The sequence below is a fragment of the Diaporthe batatas genome (assembly GCF_019321695.1).
Source record: "Diaporthe batatas strain CRI 302-4 chromosome Unknown Contig00014, whole genome shotgun sequence".
Taxonomy (NCBI): Eukaryota; Fungi; Ascomycota; class Sordariomycetes; order Diaporthales; family Diaporthaceae; genus Diaporthe; species Diaporthe batatas.
Genome location: NW_025408561.1, coordinates 994,982 through 1,020,243, shown reverse-complemented (window position 1 = coordinate 1,020,243; position 25,262 = coordinate 994,982). Strand labels below are relative to the sequence as shown.

Sequence of the window (25,262 nt, the reverse complement as noted above, 5' to 3'; positions counted from 1 at the left end):
AGTCAAGGGCGAGGAAGACGTTGTCTAGTCACTCGTTCATTCTCCTTGTATCTGAGGTACAGGATCCAGTGTTTGCACAACTGGCTGGAATGCCCGGGCTCAAGGTATGAGCAAGAGACCGTCGAGTAAACCTGATAAAATCGAATACATTGATATGCAGCCTTTGAACCAACTTCTGATCTTGACAGTTGGCTCGTCTCCGGCGCCATCCGCAGTGCTCAAGCTGTAGTCAAAGACATCGACCACATGTGCACGCCAGCGGCACCTGTGAACTGACGGCTCTGGATGGCACCGGCTTTAACAAGGGCCATGGACAGCGCAAGAATCAGCCATGTGCATGGTCCTGTCATGTTTGGCTCTAACGGAGCATGGAGGGGCCATGTCACAGCTACCTAAGTACCTAGGTACTTAACTTACTGATCTAGCGTCTCGGCCCGGAAAATCCTGCGCCGCCGCGCTCCCCCCTGCTTGCCTGCCTGGCTTGCTTGCAGCGTCGCATCTCAGCCTCCGGCCCAGGTAGGTAGCGAGCGCGCCTCCCCAAGCTCTGCGACGCGGCGAGCTCCCACCCTATTTCGAGTCCCACGACCGAGACAGCCGGCACGACTTCTCTCAGCCCATTCTTCGGAAGAAAGACAGGTCGCGACCATGACGTCCACAATCGGCATCCCAATCAAGCTCCTCAACGAGGCCCAGGGTCACATCATCACCCTGGAGCTCGACTCGGGCACGACCTACCGCGGCAAGCTGATCGAAGGTAGGCAGCGCTCCCAACACCACCCCTTCCTCCCCCTTGCTCTGGCACTCGTCCCAGTCGTCACCGTGTCGGCCATGCTAACAACCCTCCCGCCACGAACAGCCGAGGACAACATGAACATCCAGCTCAAGGACATCACAGTGACGGCGCGCGATGGCCGTGTCAGCCACCTGGAACAGGTCTACATCCGCGGCAGCCACGTTCGCTTCTTCATCGTGCCAGACATGTTACGGTATGCAGAGGGACTCCAATCCTCCAGCGGGGACCCCGGACGAGGGCGACAGCGACAGGCAGCCTCAGTAACTAACGTATCTACCCGCCTCTCTAGTAATGCGCCCATGTTCAAGAGCCGGAACGCCCGCGGCCGTGGTGTTGGCCTGGCCAGAGGCCGTGCCACGGTCAGCAGGGCCAGGGCGAGCGGCCGTGGTGGGAGGTAGAAGACGGAGTCCTTTTGATCTCACCACTCTGCGTGGTGTGGAGGCAACGAAGGCGAGATTCGTCCCGGGCATTCGACACGAGAATGGCGCCCCACGGTCGGAGTCAAAGCTCAGGCCAGGATGGGGTGAGGAGTGTATGAGGCAACGGGACCGATTTGGAACGACAAAGAAGATTCACGACCGATGCGACTACTCACTTGGGAGATATATCCTCGACGGGGAATATTGAGAGCATTTCGATGGCGTTGGATCATGAATGGCTTAGAGATTTCAGACTGGGCGGCGGGCGCTTACACGGGCGGGCAGACCAAGGAGACACCGTGCAGGACGTGAAAGGGCTCCTGTTGGGGGGATGCGTCCGTACGTATAGCCAATGTCCACAATACGAGTCGGCGCTGACAGGAAATCACAAAAAGTTCGGGGCGCTTTGTATGCTTAGAACTCAAGCGCTTCAGATGCCAGACAAGATGTGTCTTCTGGCCATTTGTTTACAAATATTTCTATTGCACACGAGATATACAGTGATGATACCCCTGTTCAGCCAGAGTGAGCCCATTACTTCAGTCTCGCCAATGCCTCCTCGGCCCTCTGCACAAGCTCCCTGGCCTGTCTCAGCTCGGACAGCAAGGCATCCTCATTGGCCTTGCTGCCGTCGCGCATGGCCTTGTCGAGGGCCTCGCCGACGCTGATCTCGACTGCCCTCACGGCCTTGCGACCCTCCTCCCTCACCTCGCTCTGCCAGTACTCCCTCGCCGTCTCCCACTTCTTCTGCAGGCGGCGCAGGCTCCACACGATGCCCAGGGCAGCGACCGCCCCGGACTCGGACGCCCCAAAGGTGGACAGGTACATGAGCGCGCCGAGCGAGGTCGTGAGGGTCGAGAAGCCGGCCGACTGGAACACGAGGCTCTGCGCCAGGGCCTGCAGGGCTGGCACCGTCCGGGATTGCAGATAGTTGCGAGTGAAGGTGATGTGGGCTGGCCACTTGGTACCAGACAGCCCATCCTGGACAGGTTGCAAAGCGGGCGTTCGACCTGCTCCCGCGTCAGCTGGCCTCGCGGTCGAAGCTATTGTCGGCGTCAGATACGGCGTCTTGCCGCGGGCGTCTTGACCGAAAATGCCGGATCCCTCGATCTTGCCGGCGAGGAAAATGACGTTCCGCTCCGCGCCCGGCAGGAAGCTCTGCGAGAGCATCTCGGACGACAGCACGCCGACGTCATCGACGCGCCAGAAGAGCTTCCACCAGTTCAACTTCCGCCACCGCCTGCCTGTGAATGCCCTGTCGAGCTGCTCCTGTAGCTCCGCATGGGATTTCTCGGCCCATTCTGCCAGCGCTGCGTTTAGCGTAGGGATTTCGGTGGACGTCTGGACCGATAGTGTCGAGGACAGCATGCGGGCTTCCTCGTGCTGTATTTTGGCGTGAGTGTTGGACAGGATAGACGCAATCGACTCTCGGACAGCGTCTTTCGTGACCCCTTCTCCCGCCGCCGTGACCCCGGACCTGAGCCAGGCCGTGATAGATGGCAGGTTGCTCTTGAACCATAGCCTTTCGTACTCGAAACCCCGGTCTACGCTCTGGCGCAGCGCATTCAAGCCTTCGGCAGCCGCTGTGACGTCGATGGTCGCAAAAGGCAAAGCCGATTGGTCTTCGGGTTGATATCCAGGCGTGTTGACCGCGGCGGCTATTGCGCCCTTCCCAGGGAGTAGAGGGAGATTTGCCAACGAGGCGGCTCCCAGTATCCCATCCGTGACGAGCAAAGCTCTGTGGACTGGTGTCGTGACAGGGGTGAACCTCCCGGTGTTGGATGTAGGAATATCCACAGTCGGCACCAGCGCGGTCTCCTCGAAATTCTGGAACGCACCTCCAGTCGAGTCGGCGAGCGGGTTGGTTTCTGTAAGCAGGATCTCGAGGTTCCTGCCATTGAGTCCCGGCGAGGAGACAGCCAACTCGTGCAGCAGACCGCCCCTCGCGTACGTCATGGTTCCCTCGCCGTGTCCGCTTGCACCGGCTTCCTGATCTGCCCCGACGCGGATTATCAGAGGTTGTCTCGCGTCATGGCTCATCAACTCCTTCTCCCAGTCCTGCTCCGGCGACAACGGGTCTGCAAGCAGCAGCCGCAGGACCTCCTTGGCTGTCTGTCCCGACCCGGGTCCGTTGGTCAGCCCGAGGACGGCTACCCTCACGGTTTCCTGGCCGGCCTGCTGGCGCAGCGCGTTGAGGGCCAATTGCACCCGCGAAAGGTTCACGTAGTTTGTGGCATGCTTCTGGAGCTCCTGGAGGGCATCCTGGAGCTCTTTTCGCGGGTTCGACGAGGGGCCGGGGGCGGTGGTGGACTGGCTCCGACGCGTCGCCAGAGATTTGCGCCGCGGCCTTCGAGGCGCCGGTGAGTTGGGACGGGCCGCCAGGGAACAGAACAAGCAGACGTTGGATGCTGGCTTCGTGGCAACCCTCTGCAGGGAAGTTGGGCGGCAGCCTGCGACAGACCGTAGGCTCAGTCGTGGTGGCATGGCGCGCGACGAATAGACGTCTGGACGGGCACGCGGAGTGAGTGAAAGCTTGAGTCGGGATTGGAGCTGGGGCTGGGGGCTGGAGCTCGGGGCAAATACACACCTGGGCAGCTTCCAGAAGAGCTTGGACCCGGAGACTTGGGTTTGGGGTTAGCGCAGGTACTTTCTCCGCCGATCATGCCGCTGCCCAGCGTCACCCATGTCTCCTCCCCATCATCACTTGTCCACTTACTAGTGTAGATGCGGCCCCACGCCCCATCGACTTAACCCCGACCAGACGTTGACCTCAAGCACCCGACGTTGCCTCTACCTTTTCCCTAGGCCCCTTTGCAGCACCTCCGTCAGCTCGTTACTTCCTTCGCCCGCCTTCAAACAGCACCTGCAACAACAAGCCATCTCTCCCAAGGCGCCACCATGTCGTCGACCGCCCACCGCCGCCTGCTCCAGGAATACCGCATGCTCACCAAGAACCCACCTGACGGAATCACAGCCGGCCCCGTCTCCGAGGACGACCTGTTGCACTGGGAGGCCATGATCCAGGGACCCGAGGGGACACCCTTCGAGGGTGGTGTGTTCCCGGCCGAGCTCAAGTTCCCGGCAGATTACCCCCTGGCGCCGCCGACCATGAAGTTCCTGGGAGAGATATGGCACCCAAACGGTACGTACGGGACAGGATGTGCCCCCTTTCTGCAGACCAGCTCAGGATTACGCGCGCACATGTTAACACCGTGGCCTAGTCTACCCAAGCGGCCTGGTATGCATCTCCATCCTCCACCCGGCCGGCGACGACCCCAACCACTACGAGCATGCCTCCGAGCGGTGGTCGCCCATCCAGTCCGTCGAGAAGATCCTGCTGTCTGTCATGAACCTCCTCGCCGAGCCCAACGACGAGAGCCCCGCCAACGTAGATGCCGCCAAGATGTGGCGCGACCACCGCCAGGAGTACGACAGGAGGGTCAAGGAGAGCGTCAGACAGTCCCTGGGGCTATGAGTTTGGCCTCCCGCACATTGAAAAGCGCATCATGGGGCCTGGGACTGGTCGTCGTCGGCATGGCTCGTCCAAAGAGTAGACCCCGATCAACAGCGTCACCGGATTCTTATGAGCCTGTTTTCTAACGATCGAATGCGACTCCTCATCGTTTGAAGATACGAATGCGTAGGCCGCGTCAAGGGCGGCCAAGGTGACAAACGCAGCGCCCCAAGGAGCGAGTCGGCTAGACATGGAATAAGCGCCTAGTGGTGTCATAGCATGGAGTTTTTGGCGCCGACCTCAAAGTTCTGTGGTATTATTTTCTGTATTCCTTGGAATAGACTTGTAAAAAGATCTCACGATGATATTTATGGTGGGGGCAAATCTGTGCATATGCAGCAGACTTGCTCACCTCTCGTCGAGTCAGCGTGGCTTTTCAACTATTCCATCCAGCAGTGGAAGGTCCAATGCGCAGCGCAGTAGCCTGGTGGCAGATGTTGGGGGAGTCGATTCAAAGGAGCACAGCGACATGGTAAATCAAAGGGTTGGCAGAAGTGTGGAATGCGGATGGGATCACGTGTGTGTAAGCCAGCTTTGCGCGAAGAAACCCTGGTCTTCAACTTCAGAATACACATGTGATCTGATCTGATGAAATTGATTGCCTTCTTGGTCACATCCGTTGCAGACCACCACAAAGTTGGCCGTTCCCAATGGGATGCGGAAGGGGGGGGGGGGGGAACGTGCAAATATGGGAGAACAGGTCGAATGTCCGTGACCTGGATCCATCCCCGCAGCTCTTCAATAGCAGCTTACCCACGATCAAGTCATGTTTAAACCGAGGACTTATCTGAGGCTGGCCACGATCTTCACAGGCCAGTAGACGCAGATGTACGCGGCACGAACTGGACCCAGGGACAGGAAATGAACTTTATTCAGATCAATAGTCTAGCAGGAAACTCCAGGCGCCTTTCGCTCACTTTTGGATTGCCCCGACTGGACCGGATAAAAGCCGTTTGAATCGATCCTGTCAGGGGTTTTGGATGGGGAAGTCAGGTGACGGCATCCTCCGGGGGCCAGCTGTACCAAGGGTCGGGCGGGTTAGTTAGGAAGTGGCCAAGGCAAGGTGTTTCGAGGATTGGCGGTTGGCGCAGCGGCCGTCGACTCACTTCCGTGGTGAGCAGCATGTCTCAGTCCTTGGCTGTGCTCGGACTCCTCAGCACTTGTGGGTGAGTTGCTGCCCCAAGCACTCCCCAGTTGCGTCCTCGCCGGGCCCTCAATCACATAGACGTCGCTTTCAGGTGTCGTTATGCCGCTCCTTCCCACAGCTGGCGAGATCCTGTCGCCGGCCTCATCATCCTCCTGTACTGTGACTGCAACCCCGACACCCCAGCCATTCCTGCCCGCGCGTGTCGATGTTCGCGATGTCAGCGTCGTCTCCTGCGACCAATAGCCGCTGCCACCTTTGTTGGATTCAGGGTCCATGTCTGCAAGTTTGATACTGCCTCGCCCGTAGCCCGGCATACCTGATGCCCGTCGTGTACCGGAACGTGTGGTAGCCCCGGCCCTGGAGCCCCCAATGGCACCGAGGCTGCCGTTCTGGCCCTCGAGCTGGAGGCCCCGGCTCCGCTCTGTTGACTCGAAACCCCTGAGGCGCATCTTGCGAAGGAGGGGCCGGATAGTGACGAGGCTTGATGCAACTATGGCCACGCCCGGCTCGACAAGGGTCCAGACCATTGCATCGGTCCCGGCAACTGGCGTCTTGTCAGCAGGGCAATCATCTTCTCATTGAACAAAATGAGAGACAGTGTGAATTCTCACATAGGATGTCGGAAGTATCTGTCAGATCGGCGAGGAACTTTAGCCTGATCAGGGTCGCAATGGATGCGCTGGGGGAGGAAGTCAGCCTTGATTATATCCCACTGGGAACAAAAACGTGGTAATCAACCGGATTGACCCACAATACACCCAGCCCCAATATCACAAAGACCGTGGCCTTGGCCTGTGGGCTCATGTTGACATGCCAGATCATGGGTATTGGAAGTAGCGCGAAAAGCCAGTCCGTGACAATGGTCATGACGGACAATGCGTAGGCCGCGCTGACAACCTCCTGCGCCGAAACACATCTGAGATTCGGAATGGTGTAGTCCCACTGGGCAGGCACAGGGCTACACTGGAATATGTCCCAGAACCACAGGGCTAGGGACCAGATCAAGACAACAAACATGGTTCCGTAGATCGTGTAGAGGTAGCGCTTCTGTACCGCCAGCCGCAGCAGGAAAAAGCCGATCGAAAGCTTGATAAACATCATGTTGAGGACATATGTGGCCGTTGCTAGGGCTTGCCACTATCACAAGAGTTAGGTTCGACCCGCCTGCCTACGACCTTAGAGGGCGGACTGCGATTGAGGGTTCCCTCACCTTCAGTGCTTGGATCTCCTGGTCCTGTGGCATCGCCTTGTTGTGCCTCCCCAACCCCGTGTCGATGCCGAGCAATATAAATGTGCACGATATAGTAAAGACGGCCTGGCAACCTGGTCAGTCCACAACGCGGTGTCACGACGGGAACCGCCGCCATATTTCGGCCCATACCTGAGCGGCCAGCATGAGCCAGTCATCGGCCATGAAGCTATTGGTCAAGACGCCTCGAACATATGTGCGGAGCCCGACGGAGAAGAAGGTCAAAACCAAGAACGACACGGCAGTGCCCACTAGGGACCCGCCATTGTATTCAGCAAGGTAAGCAGCATTGTCGGCCATGAGAGCCTGCTGCATTCATAGAGGCGGCAGCGTCCGTTCAACCAAAAGTGGTGAGCCCGGGGTTGCGTGCGAATAAAACCATGCGAGTTGGGCGGAGAATCCGAGGTCACATGAAGCAGGGCAACCCAAGTATAGCAGACCGGAAGGGATCAGATCAAAAGGAACAACAAAAGGGACGAGATACCACGGCGTGATATCGCATGGGGAGGGCCCAGATCTAATATGGTTGTTCGGGTGGCAGGGCGGCGCGATGGCAACAAGGAGGGAGTACTACTTCGCACACCACATCCGCCGCAATCTCCCTTCCGCGTGCATGCACTAGGAAGAGATGGACCCGTCATGCCTCCCCAAGGAGAAGCAGGCCAACAGGGGAGAAAGAGCTGGGATGGAGGAGGAACTGCCACGCGAGAAGACAGGGCCATTCGGCGCAGGAGATGCTACCCTGCTGCGGCTGCTCGAGGAACGTTTTGGAAGCCCAGGGCAGCCTTGCTTGGACCAGGGCCTAGTTCCTTTGCCCACATCGTACCTAGCTGGGCACCCGGGGGTTACCATCGAGAGATGGGACTTCTGAGCTCCTTCCAGCAGGCGAAAGCTTAGTTGTTTCTTGCCTCGCTAGGATAAATGAAAAAGGGGCCAGGGTGGAGGGCGCGTCAGACGGCAGGTGTAGGAATGAGGGCGTGGTGTGTGTACACAGTAAGACGATGGTTCCCTGTCGGCTTGGAGCCGCCTCAGGACGCAGCCAAATACTGTGTAAAAGGAACCCAGGGTGTCGTCAAAATTCCCAACTGGCAACAGGCTGGAGGCCGAGACCCATCCCGTGCGTCCGAGGGTGGAGAGGGGAATCTCTGGGTGTCGCAAGGGTCGACATGTTGTTGGTGCTTACAAACATGTGACAGCAAGAGTCCATGGCCAGGCCCGAGATGAGGGCTACATAGTACTGTGGCTCTGTGGACCATTTGGGGCTCCCATCTGTACCAGCAGATGCAGGCACACGGGGCGAAGCGCCGAATGAGGTTGTGAAGCTGAAGTTGTTGGGAGTTTCGGATGGCACATCGGTCCACCAAGTCGCAGATGGCGCAGACGCAGCCTTTGCGTGGGCTTTACTGAGTGGATTTCACTGCGTGGATTTCCTGCAGGATCATTTCTGCTACAACATGTGTAAGTCAGCCTTGGTTCCGGTATAGCTGACTGCATGAGGCGATGCTTCGCGCAACGGAATGGGACGACACAGGGCGAGCCCGCGTGTGGTAGTCCCAACCCCCTGCCCGACTGGCAGCCTGGTACTGACGTGCGCTCCGCGATGTGCTCGCCAGCGCGCAAGCAACATGCCAGGCATGCCAGGTCCGAGTGACCAACAACCAGCCTAAACTAGTAGCGCCAGGTGATTGGGTTAAGCCTACTGTGGTAATAAGGCAGCAAGCTTCGCCAGCATGGCCTGCATGGGGTGCTTCGCAGGAATGGGGGTTGATCCTGCGAGCTTCGAAAACACGCGTCGAACCAACAACATCAAGCTCCTGCCCACGTCGTCGAACCAACATGTTTAGAATGGCGGCCCGATATGTTGCCGCGACGTGCATCTCGTTGGGTGGATCCTGAGTGACGAGATTGGCCGGGCCCTTGACGACGTCTGGGGGGCAGGGGGGCAGGCAGGTGGGGGGCGTTTCTCAAGCGGAGCCTTGAGACTGACCGGTTGGTCATCCCGAAGATGCGGGCATCGAGGTTTGCCATGATCGGGAGAGACGGCAGCCCTGGGCCTCCCTGTCCGCGCTGGGATGGAGGGGGGAAGGATGGAGGGGCAGAGGGGGTGAAATGCACGGGCTGACGGGTAGCGTGAGCGCCAAGGAAGATCGGGGTGGTGGAGGCATTGTTCCTGCATGAAGAGGTGGGCGTGGCATCATGTTCACTTGAGCTGCAGGTTATGCAGGGCAACATGGGGTGAACTTTGCCCCTCGACACGAGAATGTGATAGTGTATGTACTACTGTGGTACTGACAGTCTGAGCCAGATCTGTATGGCGTCTTTCGTCTTTTTTTTTTGTGCCGAAATCTTCAGGCTCCAAGACGACCCCTCGTGGCAGCGGTGCGTGCCTGAGCCTGTGCGCAAAACGCAACGGTGCAGCCGTCAAATTGCCTTTTTGTCTCTTTCCCCCTGGCGGACAGAGTTGCTGCGAAGAAAGCGGCGGAACGGATCCATCCAGCCAGCCATCATGCGCTATCATCAATGGGGCATCCCAAGGGCTGAGTTAACCTCTAGTGTGCTCTTACTTACATATCCATCCTTACTCGTCCGTGTAAACACATGGTATCCACGTATGTACATGCTAGACCGGTCACACTGAGCTACCTACCTGGGTACAGTACCATCCCGTTTCGGGGACCCACCGTGGCTGCGTTAATTAGGCGTGCTTGAGGCGAGATTGGTTGATCTGGACGGCCGGGGGAGCTGGCCCGCAGCCTAAAACCGTGGATTGGGTGACACAACCAATGCTCGGGACGTCGAGATGTATCGGTGGTACGGGACAAGAAAGGCTACCAACTGTCCCGACCTCGAGAGTCTTTCGGCTCGAGGATCGAGTGGCTGCTGGCGCTGGTGCTTCAGCCGGGGCCACAGATTTTCGCATCCTTCGTGCTGTGGTCCCGTCAAGATCGGATCTGGTCTTTGCCGATCTGATCAGTCGAATGGAGAAGAGAGGGGCCCTACTTGAGCCAGCGAGCGAGGTCCACAGCCATGGCTATGGTCATGGTCTTGGTGATGTTCGCGGCCGTGGTGATGATGATGGCTTGAGCAGCACAGGGGTCCTCTGCGGGTGAGAAACTTCCCGGGCCCACTCCGCGAATGCAACCTCGACCCGGTCAGCGGTGGACTACCGCGAAGTGTTGTGCCCAAAGTTTTTGTTGATCACTGTTCACGACTATCTATAGATCAGACAAACTGTCAGGCTGTAAGTTTGCTATAACCCTGGGACGAGTTGGGTTTTCTTCTTCTGTTTCTTTAACTTACACCGGCTGGTCCAGATCGGATGACCACGCATGGCAGACGTTCCGCGAATCTAATTCATCTGAATATATGCCGGGCGCAACGCTGACTGCATAAATCAGCGAGGGTGTCCGCTGGAGCAGTCTGCGGTCGACTTCACGAGCTCAAAGTTAATTCCGCCAGAGTCAACGTCGACCGTGGCTCGGCTCGATGTGACAGTGCCTGGTCCGGGAGGAAAAGCTTGCCTGAATGGAACGCAGAGATAAAAGTCCAGGGGAGAGAACGCGTCGGTTGGGGAAAAGCCGGGGGGTGGGAGGGATCATATGCACAGATAGAGTATTATATCACCCAAATGAGACATCGTCTTGGATAGCGGAAGCCACGAATCAAGCACCGCCATCACGACATTTTCCAAACCAAAATATCTAACACGGACGTCCCAGCCTAGGATCTCAGCCGCGCACCGCTTCTTCTTCCTCTACCTCGTGAGTCCGGTTGCTCCGGCGCACTACCACCCGGCCATGCAGGCAGGCAGGTCGCCCTCGACCAACTGGCAGCTGCTTGACTTCAATTTGCCTTCAATCAGACCGTGGTGCTGCGCATTATTGGAAATGATGGCGCCCGTGTGTGTATGTGGACGGCCATGCTTTGCTGCATGCTGCTGTTTAACGTGCTCCACAACCACGCCGCCAGCACGTCCCCGGATAGGGACTGATGCTCGACCCAGCAGGCTGGAGGGTTGAGGGGTGACTCATAGAGATGCAGGCATGTGGTTTTGCCGCGGTCAGAGTGGCCTGATTCCTGGGCTTTGGAGTGGCGAGAGAGGAAGCAAGGCCAAAGGTTAAGACGGGACAAGATCGCGGCAGGGGGCCCCCAAAGCCCAGGAGCCCGGGCAGTATTCTGTCCCTGTTGTCATGTGAAACAGGATCTGGTTCCGGTGTAGCACCATGGTCCATATGTCGGCAAGATAGTGGAACAGTAGGGTCATTATCCAGGCTATATGCCCCAGGAGTACTGTAAAGAACCGCCCATCTAAACAGTCTATCGTCACAGCATTGGGTGTAGATCTGTAGGAACTTGCGAACATCAATGCAAAGATCCACTGTGCAACATTCCACATCACTAGATCCACGGCCGTCGGGCGTAGCATTGCAAGATGCCCTCAGTCCATCCGCCCATGTGCCTCCCCGTTCTCCAGCAGAGCTTCCCTCTCGCCGTTCTTGCCGCCGTCGTTTCCTCTGTACAGGACGTAATGCTGCGCAAAGAAGACAAGGTCGTACAACATTGAAACATTGCCGAGTGCGAACTTGACGGGGTTGCCCGTGACGCCGCCCCAGTCGCCCTGCAGCGAGCTGTCGATGACGAGCTGGGCAATGCTCAGCACGCCGCCCGAGAAGTCCAGCAGGATCTGCCAGATGCTCCAGCCGACCGTGCTCTTGTTCCGGAAGTTGGCCACCACCTGCGGCGTGTACTTTATCAGCGTGATCCACAGTTTCACGTAGCCCACCGCGTACACGGCGTCCAGCCAGCACCACGATGTGGCCGCTCGGTCAGACCCGCTGGGCGACTCCGAACCCCCGATCAGGACCACCACCGCCAAGACCCCAGCTGCGCACCCCAAAGCTGTGCCCGTGATGAACCTGCTGGGCCGGTTGCCCGCCGACGGCGAGAACCCCCACGGCCCCGGGAATATGTACTGCGACGTCGTGATCAACGAGAGGAGCAGGGCGTGCGCTGCGAACACGATGTCGTTGAAGGCCACGGCAGGTGTGTGGCCGTCGTGCCTCGCCGCATACTGCTCTCGCACCACCGGGCTGTAGTAGAAGGCTAGGTTGGATACCAGGTAGGATAGGAAACCTGGGCGCAGGCAGTGGCCGGTCAGCCAGGTGCACACTCAAGACAAAGACAAGATGACTAGGCACCAGGGAAGAGGAGCAAAACAAACCCAGGCAGTTGATGAGCGGGAAGTCGACTGTGGTGCCGGACGTCGACTTGCGCTTGAGGTTGAGCAGCGGCTGCGGGTAGAAACTGAGCGACCAACACAGCGTGTAGACCCAGCCAAAGAGGCCCGAGAGGACTTCAAAAAACCCAACTCCCATTTTTGCCGCCTCTTTACTTACTGTCGCTCCATACGTTTGCCGAAGATGGTGGCATTGGTGGTAAGGAGAGTAAGGAGTCAGGACAACCGTTGAGTGGGAGTCTTCACAAGTCCAGAATGCGCACACAGCATTGGCGTCTCAGATTGCGTGCTACTGCCGCAGCAGCTCGGGCTCCGGTGACCTCAGAAATGACAAGGCCCTCAGGCGACCCAGCCCCACCTGACGATCAGTCCTTATCTTATCGAACCCTGGATCTGATCAACACCAGGGGAGAAACCCTAGATGATACTCTGCAGGGGCAGACATGCAGATCAAATGGACATAGATATCCCTCAGTTTATGCTGCTCCCAATGGGGTACTGGGCCAACACTATGAAAATCTGGTCATTTCCAGCATGTGGCCATCATATTCTGCAGACCATGCGTTCCTTGTACAACTTCGCTCAGAAGACAGCAACAGCAAATGGGAAGAAAACGGGGCCTGTGAACCAAGACTTTTCCATTGTGAGTCGAGCCCCAACGTCATTCCGGAACTCTTCCCTGATGTGTCCATGCCCGCAGTAATTTAGCCGTTGCCTTCTTGACAACCTGAACCATTCATCAAGAATGCAGGATTTCAATCGTGCCAAGTAGTACGCTCTGAAGGTCACTCACTCATTGATATCTGCTGGCCTGATACAACTTAGACTCCTGCAAACAACATGTGATAAGGTGTGACAAATCCCAAGAGTCCTGCTCAGAGGTGGTGTCAGGTCAACTGGTAGCAGAAGCACAATTGCACAAGTCACAGAGAAATACAAGCACTCAAATCTCTACAACAGCATGGACGAAGTGATCATAATCTGCTGTCATTCATGTGTCTGGCTCATTTAGCCTGACAAGAGCTCCCAGGCTCATCCATCTTCAAAAACTCTATCCTGACATTTCTTCCCTGATGGTGTGAATACATGACCTAAAGAAGGGTGTGCTACCAAGGCACAAAGTGGACTGCCCCAAAGCAGGTGGGGCAGGATCTCAACCTTCTAGTCTAATCTGACAATGCCTCTATGATGATGCAGAAACCATCTATCTTCAGGCCAACTGAGGTCTATGCAAGCCTTCTTGCAACTTTGTCTTTTCTCTCTTCTTTTCACGTGCACACACATGAACGTGTGAAAAACATCGGTGCTCTCTCTGTCTCTCTCTCTGTCATTGACATGGCTTTGTGCCAATATAGCCCTGAAGATGGCATGCTCCACCAGGACCTTTGGAACAAATATCAGTCGTGTGTGGTACAAAAACCGGAAGACAACGTGCCTCATCAATAAGGCAGCAGGGGGATGGGGGAAAATATTGAAACATCTGCATAAGAAGAAATCTGAAAATCAAAAACAAAAGAGGATAGAACTCTAAAAATATTGTGTAAAGCAGGAAAATAGTGATGATAAAGTTGATCTCCTTGAAACGCCGAAGGTGCCTGCCTAGGCATGCACGCATATGCTCGTTGTGATCATCGAATGTGTTGTTCCTCTGATGCCAATTGCAGCAAGCATCGGAACGATACTGGTTGTTGTGTGGCTTGCCCGGGTCTATGTTGTGTGACCCTGTCCCCCTCAGATGTGGGGAAGCCTGCATGCAGCAAGCATGTGTGGGTGGATTTGGTTGTCGGGGTCGTATGTGGAAGGGTGGAAGGGTAACATTCCGGCCCAGAACGTGGTGGCCTGACGGCAGAGAATCGTCCGATTTCGTGGGTTCTGGCCACCACCTCAGGCCTTGCCGTTGGAAGAGCTGCCCTGCATATAAGAGGGGAGGTTCTTCCATCCCTTCTGGTCCGGCAGCTTCGCACGCCCGAAGTCCTCGTCCAGATCCAGAATGATCTTGAGCGAGTTTCTGCTCCTGGCAAATGGGCTTGTGTCGATCTTGTCCTTGAGCGTCGCCATCGCCTCCGACACACCACCGCCCGTCGAGCTCTTTGCGCCACCGGGGAACGGAATCGTCCGCTGGAGAAGCTCATACGCTGCGAGGGTGAAACCGAATTGTGGCGAGGACCGCAGGATACGGGCTGGCCCACCCTTGAAGAATGCCTTGAAGCCCTCCTCCTTCAGAATGGTCTTGGCCGCGTGGGTGAGGCCGTTGTAGGTGGTGTCGCCCTTGCGAGCCTCCACCTGGAGACGGGTCTTGATCACGTCTGCCGGGGTGGTGAGATACGCCGCAGGCATACCGGCGATGGCACCCGCTGTCAGCAGCTGGACGATGCCCAGCTTCTTAGTCGGCGACTCCCCGAACAGATCCTTCTTGAGATGGCTGTATGTCGGGAAGTAAATGGCGGAGAAGGGCACGTCGCGGAGCAGACAGGCGGAGGCTCCCTTGTAGAGGCCGGCAAGACCGAGGTTACGGACAATCCACATCGCCGATCGCTTGGGCGCAGTTTCAGCACCTGACTTGACGGCTTCGCCTTGTACCTGGAGCCGAATCTTGACGATCTCGAGGGGGTTCGTGAAGACCTGTTGGCGCAACAGCGGTCAGCATGCGTCGCCCGAACCACGCGAAAGCTTTGTTCACATGTAAATACTAACCACTTGACAACCACCAGCGCTTCCACCGGCCAGGATCTCAGCTAGTGGGTGGATGGTACCTGTCTTCTTGTCGGTGAAGAAACCCCGCACGAGGTCGTTGACAGTCAGCTTGATGGCCTTCTCCGGCGCCACTCCGACGAGTTGGGGCATGACACCCGAGTACAGGCCACGGATGCCTTCGTTGCGGACAACCTTGCGGAAGCAGTCGAGGGAGTTGTTGTACAGCTGCTGCCCCACGGCCGCACTTCTCTGGTTCTGCATCCTGGTCTTGACGAGGTCGATGGGGTAGACCATGAAGGCGCCAAAGGCGCCAGCCAGGCTGCCGAGCGCGAAGTTGTACCCGGACTCCAGGACCTTGCTGAGCAGTGCTGAGCTGGCGGGCTTGGCCTGCAGAGCCGCACCTGAGCCGGAGTCATCGTATGCTGGGCTCCTCCATGACGGGTCCAGCACCTTGGCGAAGTCTTTCAGGGCCAGGCGGCCGGACGGCTCGTCGATGCTGGCAAAGTGGAAGAGGATGTCTGCCTCCATGGGCGTGAAGAGGGAGAAGCGGGTGACCTTGGCGGCCTGGTTCAGAAACTCGGTGCGGGTGATCCTGCCATCCTTGCTCTTGGCACACGCGCGGCGGACAATGAGCTCTACCAGATCCATCTCCTTAATCATGTTCTGGAAAGCACGCACGTTCGCGTAAGAGATCTTGCTGCCCTTTGAGATGTTACACAGAGTGCTGAGGTGCTGCAGGAGGTGGTCCGACAGCTTGTGCTTGGAGGTTTCGAGGATTATGCGCTCGAAGTCCTCGGGCTCGATGAAGCCGTCGCCGTCCCTGTCGAATTGCAGGAACGCCTGGCGGATCCTCTCGCCTTGCAGACCCCGAAGCATCTGGGAGAACTGCGCATAGTCCATGGCATGCCTCTTCTTGGTGCTGCCGATATACAGCTTGGCCCACTCGCAGTCCCAGTCGAATGAGATGCTGTCGGGCCCCTTGTTCAACTCATATAGCCGGCGGAAGTCCTCATACTTTACAGTACCGAGACGTTCAACATCAAAGAGCCTGAAGGCGATCTCGTACTCGGCGTCTGGCTTGTTCAAGAGGTTTTCGAAGTAGGCCCAGTCCGGCATGGTAACACGGCCCTTGTCCTGACGGTCTGCGACGGAGAAGAGGAGGCGGTACTGGTCTCGCTTGATCTTGTGCTGTGTTCCCGACGTACTGTCAGCTCCCCCGTATCATGATGTGGGGATATGGAGAGGGCAAAGGGCTTCGGCTTACATAGTCCTCATCTGAAGGCGCAACAGCATTGATGAACTCTTCGGGGCCCATGTACAGCTCCCCGGACTCGGGGTCCTTGATGGCATTGGAATTGAAGCGCGCCTTTGTCTGGGCAGACACCTGCACAGGCTCCTCAGAGCCTATGAGGGTCTCCTTGACAGCCTCCTTCACAGCGACCGCCTTGGACATTGTGGGGGGGATTGGCGTTGTGTCGGGGACAAGAAGGGTATGTGTTGGTGGCAGGTGGGGCTGGTTGGGTGGTGAGCGGGCTCAAAACAATAGAGGGCTGGTTGTGAATGGGAGCCAGGTTATCGCGAGCACATGAGGAGGTCTGGATTGTTTCGTGGTAGGCATTCACTCCGACGTTGTTGGAGTCTTGTCAAGACGGAGAGCCCAATATCGTTGTTGACTCGAGCGTGTCAAAGGGGGTGTGTGGTCCGCTTAAGAGTCCACTATTTTCTCGGTTGACGATAATTTGGCCTCTTCACACCGGTTGGGGCGGAACGTACAGGCGCACAGCAGGCCCGGTGCAGGATGGATACAGGGCAAAAGACAGTATCCCAGGAATGTCTGGGTGCTTGCGACCGTGGATAAGGTTGAGGATGACTTGTGCGACACAATGTGAGTGATTGACGACGTGTCGGGTGCGGCCAGCGGGTGGTCAAAGGCTGCTTGGAAATTTTCAAAAAGCAGAGCGATCCTCGGAGTGCACGGAGTAGCTCGGGGAATTGGGCTAGAAGGCGGTAGGTGCCGCGCTAGACCGGGCCAGGGCCCTGGCTGAGTGCTTTCTCTGGCCCAGTTTACATGGCCTCGTGCGGGTGTGCCTCGCTCCCCCAGATCCAAGGGGCATGGGGTACGGCATACCAAGGTGGCACTTGCTAGATTGTCCTCCGCCTCTCCAGGAATTACCACTTGAAGCACAGACCTATTGTCTAACCCGCGCACTGCTTGCTGTCCCACAACCGAGGACGAGACAAAGCGCGCGGAGCGCTCACAACCCAAGGATCATCATCCCAAGGGACCTCCTCTCGCTAAGGCCGGACTCTCCCGACAGCCTGGCACTCGTCGGTGGAGAAAGCTTAAATATCCCTCAGGGCGGCAGTCAACCTTGGAGAATGACAACATCCCGCACGGCCGAATCTTTGGTCAAGTCCCAGACAACAGATCCAAGTAGTTGCATAAACAAGTGTTGCAGGCAGACCATTTGTCTGGTATATGCCAGGACTTTGATGTATCCTACCTCCCTCTCGTGAGCCTTGCTTATAATCCCTTCATCCCTTACAGGTTGATCAAGCATACAGCATCAGTGATGAGTACACAGTATGAGTGAGTGCCCTGGCCCGGCAGAACTCGGGCCCTACAAGTCCTCATAGTGGGTCTTTGTTCAGCATATCTCGTGCTTGGACTGGTGCGCTTGGGGCGTTGTGATCTCCAGACCATTCCGATCTGCCAAGCAACCCGCGTGCCCAGCTGGGTTCAGCACCGCTGACTGTCACCAACAGAGAAAGGAAAGTCTTTCCGGTCATGCCAAGTCATATTTCACCAGGTAGATAGATAGATGGATAGATATTCACTCACAGTCAAGTACTCACAGGTGAAGCAATAATGGATCCACGGGAGTTTCCCAACACAGCAGAATATTTAGACACCTTGTCTATCAATTGATATCATCAGAGTCTGGCATTTCTTCTTGTGTGCTCTGCAGCTGTCTCAAAATGCTTCTTTTCTAAGGGAAACAAGCTGGCTGTTGTTGTCAATTGATGCATATAGCCAGCCATGGGGGTGTGACACCATGTACCATCTTATAAAGAAAGGAGGCAGGAAGACAATGAGCACCAGAAAACTTGGGCTTACTTGGCTGCCGCCAATGACAATCCTCAACTGCATCTTAGCAAGTTTATAGGCCAATGGAATGCATCAACGCATGCAGGTTAGAGGCGTTCAACCCATACAATGAAGCTCGGGGACACACCAAATGTCACAGAGCCCACACTGTAACAATATAACACCATTCTTTTGCTCCTTCTAAATTCAACTATGCTTCATACACAACCTTCCCTGCCACTCACAGCCTGACCAGCCGTTGCCAGGAGCTCTTCTGTCTTGGCCCACTCGAGGCAAAAGCTGCATGGGATAACCGGACCACCGCCATAGTTCAGGTCCGTCTACCCACCATGGGCCCATGGCAAAACGCCCGGCCACAGATTTTCACTGCTCTTCCTGTCCACTCCTATATCTAACACCACCCCTCATAAAGCCTAACGCCAACGCAGAGTGCCACAGCCCTTTTCTGCCATTAAAGTGTTGTAGGAAAAGCTGGAAAGCAGAATGCAACGCACAACAGAACCATCGGAAAGAATCATTCGCATGTCGTCATCGTTTTTATCGTCGAGTCATCAGGTGGTGTAAATTGGTATCGTGAGGTATCGTGAGAGGTATCAGAGGAAAAGAAGCGTGAAGGCTACAAGCCACGGGCGGTAGTGGACTGATGATTTGCCTGGCAGCCGGCCAAGGCGTGGTGGCCGTTTGAAGAAACCGAAGGTCGGGGACGGTCAAGAAAGACCATGATCGCTCGCAGGCAGCAGTCCGCTGGCCCTTCCGAGCACAGGATTGGACAAGATGGGCGAGAGCGCATTGTGCCTCGCTACTCGAGGTCGTCTATGCCAAAGAAATATTAAGAAAGTTTTGGTTCCATTCCGGCCGCTGCGGTGGATGGTAGCCATATGAGCAACAAAATCACACCTGTTCCGAGATGTGGGTTGCGTATGTGGCTTCCTAAGCATATACAGAGGAAATGCAATGTGTTTGTTTGAATCGGCGCCTGGTCCCAGGCGCAGGCAGGGCCGCCCTTCAGGACTCGGCAAGGACCAGGTCCGGGAGGGGGAACTTCAGCGAAGCAGAGGGCTCATGGGAAGCAGCGCACAGGGACAGCCGTGGGACCGAGTGGCCAAAGGGAAGGACAAATCCCTTGTTCACCTCCTCCTCGACGAAGCTGGAAGCCTTTTTGAACCGTCGGTCGGCATACTTCTCGTAGACGGCAGTGTGGTGCTTCTGTGGAGACCGGCAGCACTCGAGCAGCATGGCCACAAGGGGCTTGATTTGAGCCCAGGTGTAGCCGGAGTAGTGGATATGCCCGAGCGACCAGAGGGAGTTTAGCTTATGGCCGTCGATACGGTGACCGTAGGTTGGGTGTGAACTCACCCAATCGCCCTTCTTGAGCATCAAGCGTGCCAGGCAGTGGGCACCGGCGGACAGATAACTGGGCGTGCAGCCTATGAAGCGCTCGTCCATGATGGTCACCTCCAGGAAGTACTTTGCCAGGGTCCGTGTCTCCAGGTCGTAGTCATCAGCCTTGCTGATCCGACGCAGGAAGCTCATGGGGCCAGGCCAGCCCAGCTCGAACTGGAGCATGCTCAGCATAAAACGCTCGGCTTTGAGGATCTCATCCACGGTGTAGCCGCTGTCGACCATGAAGACAATCTCTTGTACGGAGGGGCAGTTGATCTCTTCGTACTTGGCTGCAACGAAAATGGCCGTGGCACCAACCAGCTGGAGCTTACCGAGCGACACCATCTTGTTCGAAAGGAAGCGGTCAATATAGTTCACGGTAAGGAAGAGAGTCTCGGGGAGCAGAGAGAATCGGTTGTGGACCTGAACAAGCCAGTCCATGAGCACGGAGCGCATGGACCACTGGATCTCAGCCTGGACCTCTGTCATGTAATGAGGGTTTGGCAGCATTTTGATCTGTTATTCGATGTCAGTTAAGCGCCACCACAACGTGGAGGAGGGTCTTCTGGGCGGCCCACCTCGAGCTCCCGCATGTACTGGAAGATCTCTTCGCCGTACTCTGCGACCATGCTCACGTCCCACTCTTCCTCGTCGATGTCATCCTGCAGGCGATTGTCCTCGACGTAGAATTTTGCCTCTTCTAGCTCCTCCTGGATGCGGGAGGTCACCTTGGGCACAAGGAGGGTCGTTGCGCCGGTGGTGGTATTGTCGCCGTGTGACCTGAACGAATGGGCCGTCGTGTACCCCTGCTCATCGTACAGATCCTCGTCGTCGTCCTCGTCCCAGTACTCTTCCGTCTCTGTGGCGGCAGGCACTTCTTGTAGCGAGTGTAGGGAACCTGGCGCGGGTGGATTCTGCGAGGGCTTTGCATCAGCAGTCGTGTGCGGTTGCACATGTTCCGCAGATGGCAACTCCGCAGGGAAGTACACGTCGCGTCGAGGGAGCTCCTCCACCGCGTCCTCGTAGGGCGTTTCGTCGAGGTCGTCCTCTACATCGTACGGCTTCTCCTCCTGCATGTTGTGTTTGCTTTGTGTCCGGCGCAAGATGGGCGCGTCGGCGGCTCTGAGGTAGGGCTGGCTCCTGTATTGGCGGCTGAGGGTTTGTTGCTTTTGCTGGGGTTCATCTGCGTAGACAAAAGTTGCCTTCTTGGCGGCAGTCTGTCTCACAACGGCATGTCCTCGAGTCTCGGTCTGCGAGAAGCCTGCTGTGTTCGACGACGGCTTCGGTCCGTTGGTAGGCCGATGCGCTGGCCTCAGGAAGGCCTCTTTGGCCTTGCCGGCCTTGATGGCGTTCTCCTTGTTGTCGTCCTTGTAAGGTACCATCTTGGCCGTGTTTGCTGTGTGCTTCACAAGACTCTTGGTGGCCTGGCTGAAGGTGGGTGCAGACGTGTTGCTGAGGTCTCCAAAGGCAGCTCGCTTGACAGGTCCCCTAAGCCCTCCAGCATTCGTGGTACCATTCAACGCACCCTGGTGCTTCTGGCCGTTTTTTGGAGCGTTGCTGGTGGTACTGAGGGGCAAGTTTTCGTTGTGAAGAACTTGAGCTGCAAATGGCCGCAACGGGCGCTGAGGCTACGTAGGAAGAGGGGGTTAGTGATCCTGGCGTTGCTCGGGCAGTGGCGCAAACGATTGCAACGAGACCGGTAGGTACGCGTGGATGAATAAATGGAATCACAACTGGGTTCGTACAAGGAAGATCTGACGGCTTGCAGGAGGGGGAGGAGTCACTGACCTTGGCGTCCATGATGAAGCTTCCTCTCCAGGGCGGAAGGCACTTGTTGACGGTATCAGATGCTGGCTGTTGCTGTTGTAGCGCGATACAATGAGTCGGCGTTGCGCGTTGAAGTTCCGGGCCTTGATCGCAAAAGCTGGGGATGAGTTGGCGCGCACGATATCATAGAGTGACTCGTGGGAGGGGGGGGTGTGAGTCGTTGCGCGTCCGTCTTTGCCGCCGGTGGGGAGCTGTAGTGTTCAAAACAGAACGGGAGTGGTCAAGTTTGATTGCGATAATGCGAGTTTTGGATGTCGAGTGGCGAGCGGCTGTTGGTTGACTGGGTGATGGCAGCCGCACCCTAGCTGCGAGGGACCCGAGATGCCTGGTGCCACAGGGATTATTAGAGCTGGGGAGGGATCGAACAAGTGGATTAATCGAGAAGTTTATTTGGTAAACAAGGCATTGATGGTAGAAGACGCAGCTGCAGAGGAAGATGGCAGGTGCCACTACAACACGACACGAGGGGACGATGCGCGCATGAAGAGTAGAGGTCGGGCAGGCAAGGAATCAGTAAGGAAAAAACACGACCTTGGAACGTACCTCGAGGGAGAGGCGCCGCGCGTGTGCGAGTACGTACAAGTACGTGTTGGGCTGGCTGGCAGGCTCGCAGGTTGGCAGGCTGGGACGGGGCTTGGTGTGGTTGATCTGTTGACGGCGCGCCAGAAGGGTACCTGGTAAGTACAGAGCAGCCGGGCCAATGAAGGAAGTCGAGGGCGAGCTCCTAAGATTAGCAGTCCCCTAGCTTGGCTGCGAGATTGCCCCGTCAGCGTCCAACAAGGCCGATGCAGAGGGTCGTTCCTGAAGATCAGAAGCGGGGGGGGGGGGTCGACCGGATGCGTGGGGCTGCTGCTGCTGCTGCTGCTGGATGCTGGGGTGGCAGAGAGAGAGAGAGACAGCGAGACAGGGAAACGGAGACGGATACAGAGACAGGCACACACACGTCAGATCGAGTTCCTGTCCATCCCAACAGGCGGGTTTCCCGATGCAAACAATCCAACTTAATCTCTAGCCTTACGAATGGGACCCGTCTGGTGGGTTAGCAGGGCACAGGGCTGCCAGGTGCGTGTGTTTGTTTATCTGCTTGTTATGCCGTGACAGGGATGCGTGCACGGACCGGGATCTGTCGTCGCGCCGGCGACCGGCATGTTAGAACGCCGATCCGCAAGGTGACCAATAGCGCGAGGGCCGGTGGGGCCCGCCTGATTCTTGTCGCGTCACCCAGCGAGCACCTGCAAACTGCGACAGGTTGATGAGAGCCACCTCAGCCCTCTGGATGTGTCGCAAAATGCAATCAGCACCAGCTCATAGACTTTGGAAATCACATGCACCATCTTGTCGCCACATAAGAGCAAAGGGGGTGGAGAAATGGTGGGTAGTCGGTGCTTGACCCGCACCGCGTCACCCGTCCCGCCCGGCCGCGCGAGCCCCGCGCCTGGTCACGTGCACGACCCTGCTACCTCTCGAAATCGCTGTCGCAAACCCGCCGTCCCCAGGTACATCTTGTCGCATGCATTCCAGAGTCAGTCGGACCATGTAACCCAGCATTTCCCGAGGTCCTGGCAGTGCCATCCGGGCCGCGCATGGCCCTGTCGCCAGGAAGAGGGGGATTGTCCACCCAAGGTTTTTGGTTTTTGCGGCTGGGCGGTGCTGGCGCAAACGGGTGCTTGTGCTGTGCAGTGGCTCTGGAGGTGGGCCGCCGTTGCTGGCTTGCCGCTTGCCCCTGGGCCCTTGTTGCTGGCCGACCCCTTCTGGACCGCTGGCCAGTAGGATCGCCGTCGCATTCCCTCGGCCGGGGCCACATGAAGCACAATGTTTTTTTTTTGAATTTTGATGATCCCCCATCCCAGCGCGACCCGTTGTTGGGCGCAGGTGCACAGTAGAAATAACGGCTCTTGGTTTCCAGAAGCCTTGGGTTTTTCGAAAGTGGGCGATCCCTCACGGCCGTTGCGTTCAATCGACGACGCTGGCTGGCTGGCTGGGTGCGCCCGTTGGGGGCCCCACTACCGAGTGCAAGCGCAGCCCCTCGTCTCTCGGCCAGTCTGCCCTGATCAATTGCCCACAGTGACGACGACGCCCGGCCAAACTGCCAGACTGCCAAAGCGGGACCGGGTTCTCTCGTGATCATGCCAATCAATCACCAGCCGGAAATGGTCTGCGTCGATTGCGATCATGGCACTATCGCGGGAACAACATGCTATCCCCTATCCCCACCGCAAAACCCAGTGGAAACAAAGCCTTTGGACCAAACCATACTGGACAAGACGTCGAGTGAGTTGGCCTTGCAGTGTTGCCCATGCAATGTTGCCCATCCGTCGTATCTGAGGAGGCCCCGTCGCCCCCAAATGTTGCGAAGCGCTGGATGCGACAGGCCGTCGCAAGAGCGCTCAGCAAAATAGGGGGGGTCAGCAGTGACTGAAAACGGCTCAGCTCTCTCCATCATGCCTCTCCCCGCTTGCCCCCCTCCCCTCCCCCCTCTGTCACCCCTTCACCCCGGCGGCCGCAGGCCAAACAGCACATCAAGGCAGGCGGGTCCACCAGCCCTCAACATCCGCGAGACCCGTAGCCCCATAGTGGACGAGAGTTGTCTGATGCGTCGCGCAATCGTGGTCCCCGTCGACAGCAGGCAGGCACTGGGGAGCCTGGAAGCCTGGGAGCCTGGGAGCCCGAGTCCTCACGCCTCCTGGGGGTTGTTGCGACTCAGCTAATGTGCGCTACGGCACTTGTCTTGCATTGCATGCGACCCAGCTCCACTCATGGGCTCCGTGGCAGCGTGGCAGCGTGGCAGCGTCGAGGCTCTTCCTTTTAGAGGGGGCTGCTTGTTGTCTCTGCTGCGTGGGCCATCCGCCTGCTGCTAGGTCTTGCTTGTTGGCCACTTGCTTGCCCAGGCAAAGGCTCAGATGGGATTCTCTCTTGGTACCTGGTGGATTTGCGATCCTCGGGCCACGGATCGGCCAGCAGAGCCCTCTGTATTCTTGGTGGATTGGCTGACTGGCCCTCTGGTCGATGGCAGGCTGAATTCCCAGATGCCTGCGCTTCGTAGTAGCGCTGCATGTGGTGTGGACGGTCCGTATCAAGGATCTAGGGACACCATCTATCTACCACCAATTCACCACTGGCTCACATGTGGTTGAGGTTGACAGATCCTGGAGGTCGCATTCCCAAGCCCAGCCGCTAATGGTTGAATGACGGCCCTCGTCTGAATCGCAACCATGCCCGGCAGCCCGGATCGGGCAGCTTGCCAGCTTGCCAGCTTACTTGGTCAAACTCTCGGTCTGTCTCCTCAATGACGGCTTTCCCGCCATCCGGACATCAAGGTGCGAAGACAGTTTCTCTAGTCCCCATGGCAAGAGCTGAGCTGTTCTAACGGCGGGGAATCTCCCCTCCTCAGCTCAATGCCACCTGCCTGAGACCGTCCAGCCCTCTCGTTCATGCGCACGTCAAGTCCCGTCAGTCGCCCTGGGCAAGAATACGTCTCACCGGCTGTCCGAGGTCAGGTTCGCATCATGAAGCGACATGAGACGGCGAACTCTGATTCAACGAATCACGAGACCGGGCCCGCACCACTCTCTCGGAAGCTTGACCTTGTGCCAGCTGCAGTCGCACACACCCACAGCACCCGGGCAAGAAGCTCTCTCTGTGTGTGTCCCTCCTTGTTGGATCGAGGGCTCTCGCGAGGTGCTTTCCAGCTGTCGCGCGACGGGTTGAGGATGGTACATATGATTCTGAGGCTGGCACCTGAAACCCGACCAGCGCACCCGCAGAGCACCAACCACTAAATGAGTAAATGCCTCTCGGCGATCGCGGCGCTCAGATTGCAGTGTGTCCAGCCAGCCCCGGCCGTCATTATTAAGACGCAGCACGGAGTATGTATTATCTCACGCGTACCTG

General features: G+C 57.2%; 7 protein-coding genes across 7 annotated transcripts; 2 read left to right on the top strand and 5 right to left on the bottom strand.

Moving 5' to 3' along the window:
* Positions 1-645: 645 nt before the first annotated feature.
* KVR01_010737 (mRNA splicing protein SMD3) lies at positions 646-1,191 on the top strand (the record flags this gene model as incomplete). Its single annotated transcript, XM_044782076.1, has 3 exons — positions 646-754; positions 857-986; positions 1,083-1,191. The coding sequence occupies 3 exons, from the start codon at positions 646-648 to the stop codon at positions 1,189-1,191; spliced, it is 348 nt and encodes a 115-aa protein (XP_044639884.1).
* A 555-nt stretch (positions 1,192-1,746) lies between these two features.
* Positions 1,747-3,955, bottom strand: KVR01_010754 (uncharacterized protein; the record flags this gene model as incomplete). The annotated part of the gene is made up of 2 exons (XM_044788457.1): positions 1,747-3,526; positions 3,951-3,955. 2 exons carry the CDS (start codon positions 3,953-3,955, stop codon positions 1,747-1,749), a joined length of 1,785 nt encoding a protein of 594 aa, XP_044639901.1.
* Positions 3,956-4,110: 155 nt separating this feature from the next.
* KVR01_010931 (uncharacterized protein) lies at positions 4,111-4,687 on the top strand (the record flags this gene model as incomplete). Its single annotated transcript, XM_044789345.1, has 2 exons — positions 4,111-4,354; positions 4,434-4,687. 2 exons carry the CDS (start codon positions 4,111-4,113, stop codon positions 4,685-4,687), a joined length of 498 nt encoding a protein of 165 aa, XP_044640078.1.
* An 892-nt stretch (positions 4,688-5,579) lies between these two features.
* Positions 5,580-9,170, bottom strand: KVR01_010731 (uncharacterized protein). The gene is made up of 6 exons (XM_044787963.1): positions 8,823-9,170; positions 7,255-8,569; positions 7,084-7,188; positions 6,625-7,010; positions 6,485-6,552; positions 5,580-6,417 (listed from the first exon to the last, which is right to left on the bottom strand). The coding sequence occupies exons 2-6, from the start codon at positions 7,435-7,437 to the stop codon at positions 5,765-5,767; spliced, it is 1,395 nt and encodes a 464-aa protein (XP_044639878.1). The 5' UTR covers positions 7,438-8,569; positions 8,823-9,170; the 3' UTR covers positions 5,580-5,764.
* A 271-nt stretch (positions 9,171-9,441) lies between these two features.
* KVR01_010780 (uncharacterized protein) lies at positions 9,442-12,667 on the bottom strand. Its single transcript, XM_044788827.1, has 3 exons — positions 12,344-12,667; positions 10,423-12,255; positions 9,442-10,333 (listed from the first exon to the last, which is right to left on the bottom strand). Exons 1-2 carry the CDS (start codon positions 12,495-12,497, stop codon positions 11,561-11,563), a joined length of 849 nt encoding a protein of 282 aa, XP_044639927.1. The 5' UTR covers positions 12,498-12,667; the 3' UTR covers positions 9,442-10,333; positions 10,423-11,560.
* A 662-nt stretch (positions 12,668-13,329) lies between these two features.
* Positions 13,330-17,257, bottom strand: KVR01_011135 (citrin). Its single transcript, XM_044791010.1, has 3 exons — positions 16,317-17,257; positions 15,053-16,240; positions 13,330-14,980 (listed from the first exon to the last, which is right to left on the bottom strand). The coding sequence occupies exons 1-3, from the start codon at positions 16,503-16,505 to the stop codon at positions 14,243-14,245; spliced, it is 2,115 nt and encodes a 704-aa protein (XP_044640282.1). The 5' UTR covers positions 16,506-17,257; the 3' UTR covers positions 13,330-14,242.
* A 969-nt stretch (positions 17,258-18,226) lies between these two features.
* Positions 18,227-22,199, bottom strand: KVR01_010936 (uncharacterized protein). Its single transcript, XM_044793981.1, has 3 exons — positions 21,333-21,869; positions 20,123-21,172; positions 18,227-20,060 (listed from the first exon to the last, which is right to left on the bottom strand). The coding sequence occupies exons 1-3, from the start codon at positions 21,342-21,344 to the stop codon at positions 19,167-19,169; spliced, it is 1,956 nt and encodes a 651-aa protein (XP_044640083.1). The 5' UTR covers positions 21,345-21,869; the 3' UTR covers positions 18,227-19,166.
* Between the last annotated feature and the right edge of the window lie 3,063 nt (positions 22,200-25,262).

Excerpts from the sequence above, each read along its gene's own strand:
- KVR01_010936 (XM_044793981.1), bottom strand. Across the intron at positions 20,061-20,122 it reads AGTACATGCGGGAGCTCGAG|ATCAAAATGCTGCCAAACCC; the intron begins GTGGGCCGCCCA and ends ATCGAATAACAG.
- KVR01_010731 (XM_044787963.1), bottom strand. The coding sequence starts at position 7,437 with ATGCAGCAGGCTCTCATGGCCGACAATGCTGCTTACCTTGCTGAATAC. Across the intron at positions 7,189-7,254 it reads GGCTCATGCTGGCCGCTCAG|GCCGTCTTTACTATATCGTG; the intron begins GTATGGGCCGAA and ends CCAGGTTGCCAG. Across the intron at positions 7,011-7,083 it reads AGGAGATCCAAGCACTGAAG|TGGCAAGCCCTAGCAACGGC; the intron begins GTGAGGGAACCC and ends CTCTTGTGATAG.
- KVR01_010780 (XM_044788827.1), bottom strand. The coding sequence starts at position 12,497 with ATGGGAGTTGGGTTTTTTGAAGTCCTCTCGGGCCTCTTTGGCTGGGTC. Across the intron at positions 12,256-12,343 it reads CCCGCTCATCAACTGCCTGG|GTTTCCTATCCTACCTGGTA; the intron begins GTTTGTTTTGCT and ends GCCTGCGCCCAG.
- KVR01_011135 (XM_044791010.1), bottom strand. The coding sequence starts at position 16,505 with ATGTCCAAGGCGGTCGCTGTGAAGGAGGCTGTCAAGGAGACCCTCATA. Across the intron at positions 16,241-16,316 it reads CGCCTTCAGATGAGGACTAT|CACAAGATCAAGCGAGACCA; the intron begins GTAAGCCGAAGC and ends TCGGGAACACAG. Across the intron at positions 14,981-15,052 it reads GCGCTGGTGGTTGTCAAGTG|GTCTTCACGAACCCCCTCGA; the intron begins GTTAGTATTTAC and ends TTGCGCCAACAG.